At 36.0% G+C, this 12,962-nt stretch overlaps 1 protein-coding gene across 11 annotated transcripts in view; it reads left to right on the top strand.

Moving 5' to 3' along the window:
* Window positions 1-12,962, top strand: part of LOC113239328 (protein unc-79 homolog) — a 75,188-nt gene that overhangs the window by 13,558 nt on the left and 48,668 nt on the right. For 8 of the 11 annotated variants that reach the window (XM_026476276.1, XM_026476268.1, XM_026476274.1 and 5 more), the window contains 8 exons: window positions 1,157-1,412; window positions 3,182-3,281; window positions 3,560-3,678; window positions 4,485-4,605; window positions 5,402-5,517; window positions 6,256-6,411; window positions 6,883-6,963; window positions 8,877-9,014. In XM_026476276.1, coding sequence (XP_026332061.1) covers window positions 1,157-1,412; window positions 3,182-3,281; window positions 3,560-3,678; window positions 4,485-4,605; window positions 5,402-5,517; window positions 6,256-6,411; window positions 6,883-6,963; window positions 8,877-9,014 — 1,087 coding nt within the window. The remainder of the gene's footprint in view (window positions 1-1,156; window positions 1,413-3,181; window positions 3,282-3,559; window positions 3,679-4,484; window positions 4,606-5,401; window positions 5,518-6,255; window positions 6,412-6,882; window positions 6,964-8,876; window positions 9,015-12,962) is intronic. The other 3 variants (XM_026476272.1, XM_026476270.1, XM_026476273.1) reach the window with 3 other exon arrangements.

The raw sequence follows: 12,962 nt of genomic DNA, 5'->3' as shown, positions 1-12,962 counted from the left end.
AGACCGAGACCGAGACCGAGACCGAGACCGAGACCGAGACCGAGACCAAGATTCAGACCCAGATCCAGACCCAGACCCAGGCCCAGATCCAGACCCAGACCTAGACCAGACCCAGACCCAGACCCTGACCCAGACCTAGACCAGACCAAACCCAAACCCAAATTCAAATTCAAATTCAAATACGAAATTTAAATGTTTGCAATTATACTCAGGAGGCTGTTGTCGCTGCCACGAACGCTACGCGCCAGGGAAGCTGCTCTTTTTCGCATGATAGCTTAACGGTTGATATGAACTGTATGGGGATAGATAGAACAGAAATGAGCACAAATACTTATATCAAAGGTTTAAAAAAATAAACCATACAGCAAACTACCTGACAATCGATCAAACAATTAAAAACAAAAAAATTGCAAAACAATATAAAGCAAAGAGATCGCGACAAAACTCGTTCGTTATTTTGTTTGGATGAAATATCTTCGTATAATAGCTGTCGCTATGATTTTTGAAATTATTCACGCGATGCGTGATAGAAAAATCGTAGAAATGAAAAATAATACCCCTGTGTACATAGTCGCATTTGCAATAGGGTCCACAAATAGCTAAGTAGTTGAAATGGCGAAACGTAATTTATGTTAAGAACAGTAATTTTTTCATGAAAAATAGTGGCATCAAACGTTAATGCAATACAAAAATAAATTGGTAGTTCAAAATCACAAATTACTGTAAGCTTACGCTTCTATATTCAGATTCTTGTTGTTAGTCAAAGTTAACAAACTACTACTGTAAGTCAATGACTACTACGTAATTTAAACCAAAAACTTTACGTAAAAGGTAATATAGATTGTGCGCCCTTGCATTAAAAAAAATTGGCGTGAAGGTCCTGGTTCTTTTAGGTTTTTTTCACTTAAGATAATTTAAAATAATGGTTGAAAAACATAAATGTGTATAAAGGAGCAGTGTTTAATAAATTTTTAAGATTTCAAGTGAATTTCCATACTTATGAAACAAAGATTTTGATTTTGACACTGAAATTTTCCCGCAAAGACGGGATTATAATGCCATAAAACTAAATCAACAAACACCACTTACACATACATAAATCATACTTTTACTCTATGCAATTGTAACGTAATCCAGTTGTTTTATTTTTCTTCAGATTATACTGCCTGATCCCATACGGCATTATAACTCAATCGATATGGGATTACATAATGCCCGCGTGGATGGAAGCCATATGTACAGATGTTCCGGACAAGGAATTGCTGGAACTAAAAGTGCCTTTAGCGAAAATTCTAGAACCTGACGGTACAATGGTGGGCATAGATGAAAAAAATCTTTATAATTTCGCTGTGACTAGAGTTACCACTAAACCGACACCCGATACTGTTATGCCAGTATTAGAATGGTTTCAGGTATGACTTATCCATAATTCCAATAGCATAAGTATAGCTGCCAACAGATGGACTACAAGTCTGCAGTTAATGCGTGCAGTCGTGATCAACTGCATGCAGTCGACAATTTAGGTGAAGGCGTAGGCTGCAGTCGATGTGAACGATAGTTCGAGAATTGGACATTCTTAAGAGAATATAAAATAATTTTTTGGTGTCTTATACAACTTGATCTTAGATCTTTCTTGATTCTTGATCTTGAACTAGTAGTGGCAAAAGGTAACGATATCTTAATGGTAAAACAAAAACACGATTGGTAAAAGTTTTGTCCACGGATTTATACATATCATTTGCACAAATCTTAAAAAATTGTTTTTTGTTATTCCACCGCAGAGTATAGTCGGGAATTACCGACATGAGTTTGCTGACAAAATAGTGATAAGTTTATTTCCGTAATAAAAAGTAAACAAGTGACTTCCATTTCGACATCAATAAATACGCTGAGCACCAATTTCAGAAAAAGTGGTGCGCGGCTATATCTGCTTGGAGTCAGTGTCGACTGCATGCAGTTGTACTTATCGACTTCGCGCACGCAGTCCGTCTAGTAGTAGCCTAAGTCCTACGACATAGAGTATCTACATACTAAATAAGACACAATCAGGGAATTGCCACGGTCACCATGAAGTGTTAGATTGCAGCTTTGTAAGCCAGCCGGCCTCTCTAATGAGCTCCGGCACCTCTCTGTCTGGAAAAAAACGATGTACAGTCAAGCGCACCTCAAACCATACACTTCTATCCGAATATCGCCTCCAATGCAACGCAACAATATCTGTCAATGAGTAGCTTGATGTGCAGCCGTCTGTACAACAGTGGATCATAAACTTCTCCAGTTAATTAAGGCCGACACATTATATTTTCTTTATCAATTCTTTCCTGCCAGCTTTCATCTTGTTATTCATATACCATACGTACTATTCACATACCTTTCGTCGTACACGTAGCATTTTTCACAAAATCCATCCATCTACGCTTTAACCTTTCATTCTTCTGATATCTATACTCCTGTATTCATTCGTATTCTACACATTTGGAGCTATGTGAAACTGTTTCATCTCTCCGCATTATATGTCCATACCATGACAAAACTTCCTTTCAAACTTCCTTGTGTAACCATTTGCTATCTTATTCAGTGTGGCCATTCTACACTTTGATATTAATATTCGCGTCAACGTTGTTTGCAATCGTCTTTTATTGTTTCCCTGTATGTTTTGGTCTTGTATATTTTCCCCTTCACTTTAATACGGGGGGTCGCAAGGCGTTCCCGTGACCTGTCACCATTTCATCTATCCTGCGCTAAAAAAGTGCTTCACGCCTTGGTCTATCTTCCCATCGCTCTGCAAGAGTGAGCCCAAGTATTTAAGATTATAATGAACATGTTTTACATGTTTTGGTTCTGCTGATTTTCAAAGCAAACATTAACCAATTTCTGTGTCACTTCACCAATCTGCTTTGGACCTTGAGACGATTTTCACTGACAAGTGTAATGTTGTCAGCAAATAGCCCGTACCGGAAAGCTTCTCCCCGTATATATGACACCAAAGATATTTTAATTAGGATTACTTACGGAGTTTGATGAGCCTATAGCTGCCAGCAACGCAATCACGCATGTATCCAACAGCTCTAATGCACATAACACGAATTGGCGCCACATCCATTGCACGTACATTATTACAATAAACGACATTGGCTTTGTAATTTATGATGTTGGATATATTAATTAATTTTGGTTTCAGACAATATCTCTACTCGACGTGAAGATACCTTTAACGCAACTTTTTGATTTGTTCAGCCATTGTGTTGTTAATTTGCCTGATAAAATTACTAGAGCTCCAGGTTAGTGTTTTATATACTGTGCAATGATATTTTTTAGAAGTACTCTGAAAACTGTCCGCAGTATACTGACGACATTATTTGAAATTCTTACTTGTCTCTTTGAATTCCCCTAGCTTCAATAATTGCAATAAAGATATCATAACGTGTTTGTGAAATTTTAAGAAATATCGATTTTTTTTCGATCTTATGTTTCACTGTTCTCGGCTGTACTGTTAGTAAAGCTACGATGTGTCGCTTACGTCTCGTCTTTATATTTCGTTTTTCTTATCTTTCTGTAGAGCGCAAGCCAGAAATGCCCACGAACGTTACGGAGAAGGAATTGAAAGAATACGATGAATACATGAAACCACAAAACTTGACATGCAGCATACTGATGCTCGATGTACTACTGAAGCAGGTATATTTACTAAACTCGACTTTGTTTTATAAAAGACACTACAAGTTCTTAAATGAGGGTCTACGTGATTAAAGCGATTTTATACGCGTAAACTGAGGGTGTATATTTATGATACGTAATTGTCAAACAACACAAAGTACCAAGAAGCTGAAAATGCCACGTAATTGGCGTCTAAAGTCGAAGAGCCGTGTCCATATCATCAGAGAACAACAAAGGAGTAAAGATGCTATGATTGAGAGTCAAAGAGCTTCTCTATATTGGCCAGGATGTGACCTCAGCGCCATGGTGACGGCAGCCTTACCCGCTGCATATGCGTTGTGTGCGAATCGTCAATTATTTACAGGATATTTTATATGTAATTAATTATTTCCTAAATTGTGTGTTGTTTGGTAATTGAACACGTATGTTAACAGGAGGCTACTATTATCTCACACATAGTACTCTATTTATGATGATTTTTTTGCGTAATTAACAGTAAATGCTTTGTTGTGCTGAGTTGCTAATAGTAAATCACATTAAACGAGCACAACGAGAACCTGTATCACGACATTGTGGTGGTTGTAAAGGAATTTTGAAGCTAATTTATTAGCACCGAGAATGAGAACCAAGATAAATCTGTAGGTGAGAGGCATACATTAAGTCATATCGTCGTTTGTTTTTTATTCAACATATTTTATTTGGCTTGATACGACCTTAAGATTAATTTAAGAACCTCATTCTCTTTAAAATACTATTTGGCACTTTGGGTTTTTTACCTTTTGGTGGGGACTAAGGGATTACGTTATACAAATGTTACTTATTTTTAGATGCAACTGCAACATCGTAGAATCAACATCCAAAACGTGAGCAGCGAAACCACAAGACTTCTACGACTTATGTTGAAATCTAATCAGTCAATGACCAACGAACATAGCGAGTGTATGCAGGGTGAGTACACAGTGCGCCGAACTATAAGGGATGACAATGGATGACCTTTCAAAATGAACAACTTTTTGTACTGTCCATACAAAAATTCTCATTATTATTTTTATACTTTATGAGGGCGGTTTGGGAAATACATGACTTTGAGAAGAAAAAGAACATTTTTGAATTATCGTTTACATTTCTAGTAATCTCTTTTCAACTCCTGCAACTTCTTCAACCTTTTTCGTCTCTGAAAAATAGGCCCCTGTTTCAGCTATCACTTCCTCATTTGATGCAAATCAAATAATAAAGTCAGATGGGGCTAAATCTGGTGAATTTAGGGATGCGGCAATAGTTCGTACCATAATTCGACCAATTTTGATATTGTTGATGTTCTGATTGCAGATGGAAAACGGAATACTCGAAACTCCGAGTAATTTATTTATATTTTTATAACCTTAAAATCAAGTATTTATCAAACCGCCTAAATCATTATAATATCAAATTGTATGAAAGGCGCAGTGGAATTACGTATTGCCTGTTAAATGATGCTTTTGTGCTGTGAATTGGACGAGGAGGTACCATTAATATTACAAAAATAAGAAAGTTTCAACGACAGGATCTGTTCCTCGTTATGCCTAAAAAGCTCAACAGATTTGTATGAAATTTAGCGTATAGATTGATCGGTATTGAAATTAGCACAGTTTCATTCTCGTGAACGATCTTGCGGTTAGAATTTAGTTTACAATTCCTTGTTATAAATGTGAATCATTTTACTTTTCATACCGCTGTTGACATACATGACAATGTGTGTCAACAGCGGCATGTCTAGCGGAGGGCGCCTGTTCTTATTGCGAAGGGGCGGCACTGTGGCATCAACTGGCCGTGCTGTTAGTGCGCGCCTTGGTTCCCGACAAACCCAAGCCGGCTCCCGAGGTAAACAAATATATATCGGCCACACAATCACCTGATCACAGACTAAATAATAACTACTGCCATGAAATGAAAGCCTTTACGTCGATATCAAAAATGCTTTTAATAACTTAAGTTAAATTTCTAAGTTGATTGTACCTGGAATAGAACGCTATCCCATAGTAATCAGGGTAGGCACCAGGGAGTAAGGGTTATGACGACATCTGCAGATGCGGCCGCGGATGCGAATGTTTTCACCATGAAATCTGCAGATGCTGATGCAGATGCGGATGTGTGACTGTTTATTAATACAAAATTTAAAAGATATAATAGTTTTACATAATTCTGTTAGAAAATACTTGGATGGAATATATTAATTTTTTAATACTTAAAGTGGCGTCATAATTTATATACTTAAACTTATGTTCAGCATCCGCAAAAACTGCATCGATTTATGCGTATGTCGGATGCAGATATTAAAATACTTGCGAATGACCTGCGGATGCGGACGCAGATGTCTGCGGCATCCCTAGTAGGCACTATACCGCTGAGCTACCATGGTCTCATTTCTATTTACTAACTACTCATCTTGTAAATGTTGACCAAGCTACTTAAATAGCCGGAGAAACACTATTTTGGCAGTCAATATTTTTAAATGGGTTTTAAAATAAGGGTAAGAGTCCAGGATACGTTGAAGGACAGTAACAAAGCCATTGATGTCATTAGTTTGATTTGTGTACATTATGAATTGCGTTTCAGCAGCATTGCGATCTGTATTTCGATCAGAACAAGAAGATGATGTTGGAGGACGAGCGAAGCAAGTCCGGTGGTACGCCAGCCAATTCTGTCGACGCTCTCATGTCCGTGGCGCACGCAGACAAGGCCTCCGTAGGCGGCGTATTAGTACATATGCCTCATGTATGTATAGCGGAATGTTCGTCTGTATGTGCTGTCCCTTAGTTTGATTTGGCTGGAAGTATCTGTGAGTTGGAACTGAACATGACAATTACTTAATTCACAATTTGCAACTAATGTCGACGGACACAGTTCTAAGATTTTCATGTATTATGTAAACCTACCAATATAATTATAACTTGGAAATACGTCACTATTTATGCTTCCTTACTCCTCTGTTGTTTAGATTAATTAAAAATGTTAAATGAAATAACTAAACAATCCTGCATGTTTGTTGGGTATAGCACAGTAGTCTCCTAATACCCTTACGTATCTATGTACTATATGTCTGTTACTGTTGAGTTTCTGAACCGTTTACCTGCGATCCGTGGACTTTAGTTTGAGCATTGCGAGAAGACTGCCGGCCAAGTCAGACATTTGAAAAGCATTAAATGTTCATTAGTTGACTCGACGTATCTATATATAGATGTATAGTTTGTTCATTTCATGCAACTGTCACTCATAAGCGACGTTGGTTCGGACGCCACACTGACTAAATCGTCAGGCGATACGCAAGTATGTTCTCTATCTATTTCTTCCTTTCTCCTCTGAGCTACTTATTTTTTTTTATAGTGTGTGTTTGTTGTTTTATTGGTGTCGTTGCGGCTGCATACACTGTCGTTTGTCGTGCTAAGTGAAAGCTACCTTATCCCGTGCTTTCAATGTGATATTTATTCGTTGTTGAAAGCGACAGTGTACCAAACAGCTTTTAATGCACAGGCTTCACTAGCTGTTGCTGAAACTAATCAATGCTTAATAAACTTAAAATTTCTGTTACTGTACATTTAGTGAAGCCTATGCATAAATTAGTATTTAAACTTAAGGTAATAACAAAATACATTGTAGATTTAGTATTTAACAAATTACAGTCATGAAAATAGTTGATCATACTGCTATCATTATTGTGAGTTTATAAAATAAAAATTAATATGTAGTATGGAAAATACGCTTCGTAAAAGAATTAATATTGCGATTAATCAACTAATGTAGATTGCACAATAAGCACTATAAAGGACTTAAGGGACCGTGTCAGGAAACATGTGAAATGGCAATCTCCAAAATATTTTTGAATTATTAGAACAAATAAATTGGTTGAATTCGCTGGCCATGCATGAAGTGTGAGACGGTCTAGAGGATTTGTTTTGAATATACACGTATAAAGCACTAAATAAAAAATATCTTAGTAGATTGTGTTAAAAGAATCATTTCCTACACAAATATATAAGGTAAGAACATTTAGAAAACATAAAAAAATGCATAAACTATAACACCGATGGTTCTGCCTCGGCTATCGAATGATTTAAACGTGTCGTCATCATAAAGCCTAATAGCCCTATCATTTAATACAGGACTACATTTTTCAGTATTTTATTATTGTTATTAGGGTTGTTGCTGATGCAGGTTTTTACACATCCAGCGGATGCTGATTTTACCTGTGTATATAAAATGTGCATCCTTACTGCATCTATGTATATGAAATCGCTCTAGATTTTCTTTGGTATTGTAAAGAGTTAATCTTCGTGATAACAATCAATCTGCCTAGCTTCATTTTTGTGGAATTTTATCAAAGTTATATTTTAAAAATAACTGTTGATTAGCTTTTTCGGCTTACAGCTTTTCTGGAAAGTTTGTAAATTATTCCAGTGTGTCTTGCAGGACATGTCATGAATATCAGCAATGAATATCAGCACCGATTAATGCGGACGCGGATATTTTAATGTATACAGATTATCCGCGGACGCGGATTCTGATATTCGCAACAACCCTGATACGTATGAGTAATAGGAGGTCCATATTCATATAAACCTGTATTTTCTTTTTTTTAATACCAATCTAAGGTTTGACTGACTCGAATGAATGTTTGTGCGCGACTGGGCTCATTATTGTAAATATACATGGTTATTTTTAAAATTCTAACAACCTCGCAAGATACTTATACGATAAATAACAACTTTGGTTACACGACTTTAATAATTTATCAAATTTTACTTTCATACAAAAATAATATAAAATATTTAAACGTAACGCTCTAAACGGTGATAACTCGTGATGACTAACAAAAGAAAGCGCTAGCGTAAAAACCAGTACGATGCAAAATGCATTAGCGGGGTTACTACCAAATACAGATCTAAAAAGTGTCAGATAGTACAAAAAAAAACTTGATAGTTCATTTTTGATAAAATTATAATGTTTTGTAATAAGTCATGGAACAAAAGTTGTTGTTTATGACGTTTCTAAAATATAGTCCTGCGAGGTTGTTCATATTTTACAAATACCTCCGTTGCCGTTGCTCTTGGGGCCGTGTAAATTACTTAAACAAATGCTTTTTACTAAAAAATGTATATATACTAATCAATTAGAGATAAATCGTTACTTTCATCGTAATTCAATAGCAATAATATTAACATGAGCATTGCGCTGTCACGCAGATAATGACGGCGACGGTGGAAACTATAACTGAGCAGTTGGACATGGCGGTGTCGCTTCCCTCAGCTGAGACGCCAGCGATGGCCACCGCGCATACTATCACGCTGACGGACACTGATGTCGCTACGGCTACCGCTGCTGTGAGTATATTTTCTTCTAGTCTGACAAATTGCACTTATAACTGATTTTTTCTATTGTCGAAACGAATATTGATATCAAAAATTAATACTACGCTGTCTGTTTTCGTCATATCAATGTCAAAGGTAACTAGTCAGCCTTTTATAGATAGATATGTACAGAGTACAAAAACTGGTGTAGCCAAATCTTCCCAGGCATTGCATTAAGTGCTTAGCGGGCAAAATCATCATGCATTTCTACTCAACAATCTAATTCAGTTTCTTACTAGTCTTTCATCTGGAATCTGGAATGTAGTTAGATACTACGTCTTACGCAGCGCATGTTTTATGATTTCTTATTTATATAGTAAAACATGACTAGAAATTTTACTACCACATAGGTACTTTATCTGCCTCTGTCTACGCATCACGCATTTTGATAAAGGAATATTGGACAAACAGTTACTTATTTACTTTGAACGCCTCTTTAAAGTATGTACTTGTTAGGAACGTATATTGTATACTGAAAAGACGCACAACGTGACACATAATGTTAAAATTGAAAAAAAAAGCAATAATTATTATTATTTCGAGTTCTTAGGTTTTCGCGATTGTTACACATAGGAAATGAAACTATTTTTCAGGATTTAAATCGCGTATATTTGTTTTTTCAAACAACCCAAATTTTCGGACCCTTCACAGATCGCATGGTCTCGGTTGACTACACGGATAATTATTATTATTGTTACGTTGGTATCAAGAGCTGTGTACTGCTTACACGAGTGTAAAGGTGCCTATAGATTTGCTCGGTTTTTGACAAAGGTTACTATCACTTGCTGGTGATGGATAAATATCAAAGTAAAATCGAATTAATTTGTATTTGGTACGTGTTTACGCATTTAGTTTACGCATTTACTCGATTTTGTCGAAGTTTATAGTTTTAGGTGTTTTGGAATTGTGACAAAAACTGTCAGGAATTAAACCCAGGTGCGCATCGCAAACACGATCATGAGCTAGTGAACTGGCTGCGGCACTCATGAAAATGGTCAGAACATCTCCATTTAGTGTTAACGCATTGCGTATTTTTGAGTAGAGACGCTGAGACAAATTCAATAAAATCGAACAAGAATGTCCGGACTATTACAGGTTGGTCACTTGGGAACGGGAGGCCAATAATGGGATAATCTTTACGCTTTCAATGAGTATAATAGAAGTAAGTAATACGTCAGTCTACATAATACATACTTAACTACTCAGAAGCCCGGGGATGGCACACATGCATAAACAACTATGTACATAACTAAAACACACGCGTATTTGTGCTTAAGGGTCACGCATTATGAGTTGCGCAAAAATTTTAATTTTAAAAAAATTAATAAGATTTTATTATAATAAAATTTTTAATTATCGCAAGTCATGGCGAAGATATTGCAAGTTTTGTGTTTGAAATATATATAAATGTTCAACTTCAACGAGAATACAAGAGTTACTAACAACCATGCAGAGTGTCTCGTACAATCTCATTTCGATCACTAAAGTCGTTTAAATTACACCATTGATTTACATCAAGGTTATTCCTATTAAACAACCCATGTTATCACGAAAGAGCCGAATGCAGATTAGGGCAAGTATGTGCCCCAAAACATACATCGCGTCTTTTCCATTCTGGCCTCATTCAATCTGTTTGAAATGTACACGTATTTAAAAATTTGGTACTGAGTTGGTGAATCAATATATTTAATATCCAATATTGTTTATTTAGACGGAGGGGAAAATGTTTTGACATTTGTTACGTAATGACGAATTGAGAGAGTGATAATTGAAGGGAAGATAGAAGGGAAAAGAAAGGGGAAGACCAAGAATGGCGTATAGTAAACAAATAAAGAAGAAGATTTTAAGTGAGCAGCTTTAAAGAGGTCAAGAAGCTGGCTGTAAACCGTTTAGGGTGGAGGAGGCTACATCGAGTACACCGACAAGAGCCTGGCTCTTAAATAGGATGATGATGTTTCTTTATTTGCATTTCACAATTGTATAAAAGAATTACATAGTATAAGTATCAAGGACCCACAGCAAAGTAGAAAAAAGAAAGGAAGGAACCTGTCGAATGACACTACACCGACGCCTCTATGTGTTCCCGTTTTGACATAACAAACTTTGACCATTTCCTCATTTTTTGTTATTTCACTGGTCAATGTTTACATTGTATTATCATTTCAAAATATATTGTTATATTGATTTTATCATGACTGTAAAATTTGAGCTATTGACTTGTTCTACGGCAATTGAAACATTGCAGTGAAACATGCATGCTGGAAAACATTATCAAAATTGAACGAGTGTGGTGGACTATGTTATAAATCCTCTAGTTGGAAGAGATTCGTGATTGAGTATGATGTGGTCAAAATCGTATCAAACGACTAAAGAATAGTTTTCTTTTCACTTTCAAAGTCAAAGTCAACGTGGAATTAAAAAACTAAATTAATTACAAATGTCAATCCATAACGTAGATATGGTATACTTGGTACTTGGTACTTGGTGTAACGGGCTGGTGTCCGCAACTCGACGACAAGGCGCCTATTTTGCCTATTTTAGATATGGTATAACTCAGCAACAGGCTTTGTCACGTAAAAACCAACAGTGCAATTCGCCAGACTTACTTATTTTTATTTAACTGTAAGATTGGAAAAGGATCATAACCGGTTCAAACGACTAAAGTGTATCTGTTTGTTTACATACGTATTTGAAGTCAAACTATACGTATAGGGTGATGGTACCAATAATCGACATTTCAAGGGAAGTGTGCCTTTAAATTTGAAATAACTTTATTCGTTTTTAAACATTATACCATAGTGATTGACTTGACAGATATAATCCTCAAGAAAGATTATGCTGTAATATGTTTCATAAAAAGGCTGTTATAATTAGTACTAAAAACTAGAATTTCTCTAAATCTCCAAGTAATCAAAAATCCGCTAATTGACTAAGTAATCGACATAGTAATCGACACTCACCAATAATGAACATCCAGTAATTGACCTTACCACAGACCACATAAATACTAGTAGACCTTACCAATAAAAACGTGTTACTATGATAGAACATTTTGGTCTAAATCTTATTCAATGAATTTAGTAATCTCAGTACCAGTTCCAGCCAAGTTTTTTTGAATCGGTTACCGGAAAGTGCGCAAACCCGGATTCATCCCCTAGTTCGCCACTATACAGGACTTGACACTGGCGACAATAAAAATCAGTTTTCACTACTCATACTATACTCGCGTTTTTCTCAATTGAGAGAAAAACGCCTTGAATTAGAGAAAAGCAAAATCAACCATTAAAATAATAGCTCCTTATAAAAATGATAATATTATAATAGCTATTTATAAAAATGAATGTTCATGCGTGAACAGCTACCTCTAGAGGTGGATGATTTTCTTCAAAATTAAATGGAACCACTATGGAGGTACCCTTTTTCCAACAATAAAAGAATCATGAAAATGAGTTATCGCGTAACATACATACAAAAAAAACATTCCGTCGAATTGAGAACTCCCTTTTTTGAAGTTGGTTAAAAAAAGATGGCAAACATTGATGCTTGTCGGTCACTGGCGTCACCACCTTTAGGTAGTATAATATACATATGTATAAATTTGACTTTAGCTACTCCTCATTATTGAGTAGGTGTCTATTCCTCAAAGCTTAATTGAATTAATTTTATTAGTCAGTTTCGTGACATTGAAAACTGTAGTAAATAATAATAATAATAATAATAATAATAAATTCTTTATTTAAGACAACTGTGATCCATAAAGTGTTAGTACAGACTTAAAACTATGTTAGTACTTATACTCTACTATTGACCTAGTACTATTTATTAAGTGCCGCATAATTGGGCACTCACATCTCTCCGCAACAGTCTTCAGGAGGCTGTTGGGGCTGTCACGTATTCTGTTCAGTAGCGACGCCGACTTTT

This window comes from Hyposmocoma kahamanoa, unplaced genomic scaffold, assembly GCF_003589595.1.
Source record: "Hyposmocoma kahamanoa isolate Upper Pololo Valley unplaced genomic scaffold, ASM358959v1 99879, whole genome shotgun sequence".
Lineage (NCBI taxonomy): Eukaryota > Metazoa > Arthropoda > Insecta > Lepidoptera > Cosmopterigidae > Hyposmocoma > Hyposmocoma kahamanoa.
Note: the sequence above shows the minus strand (reverse complement) of the source record. Positions and strands in the feature narration are given on the sequence as shown.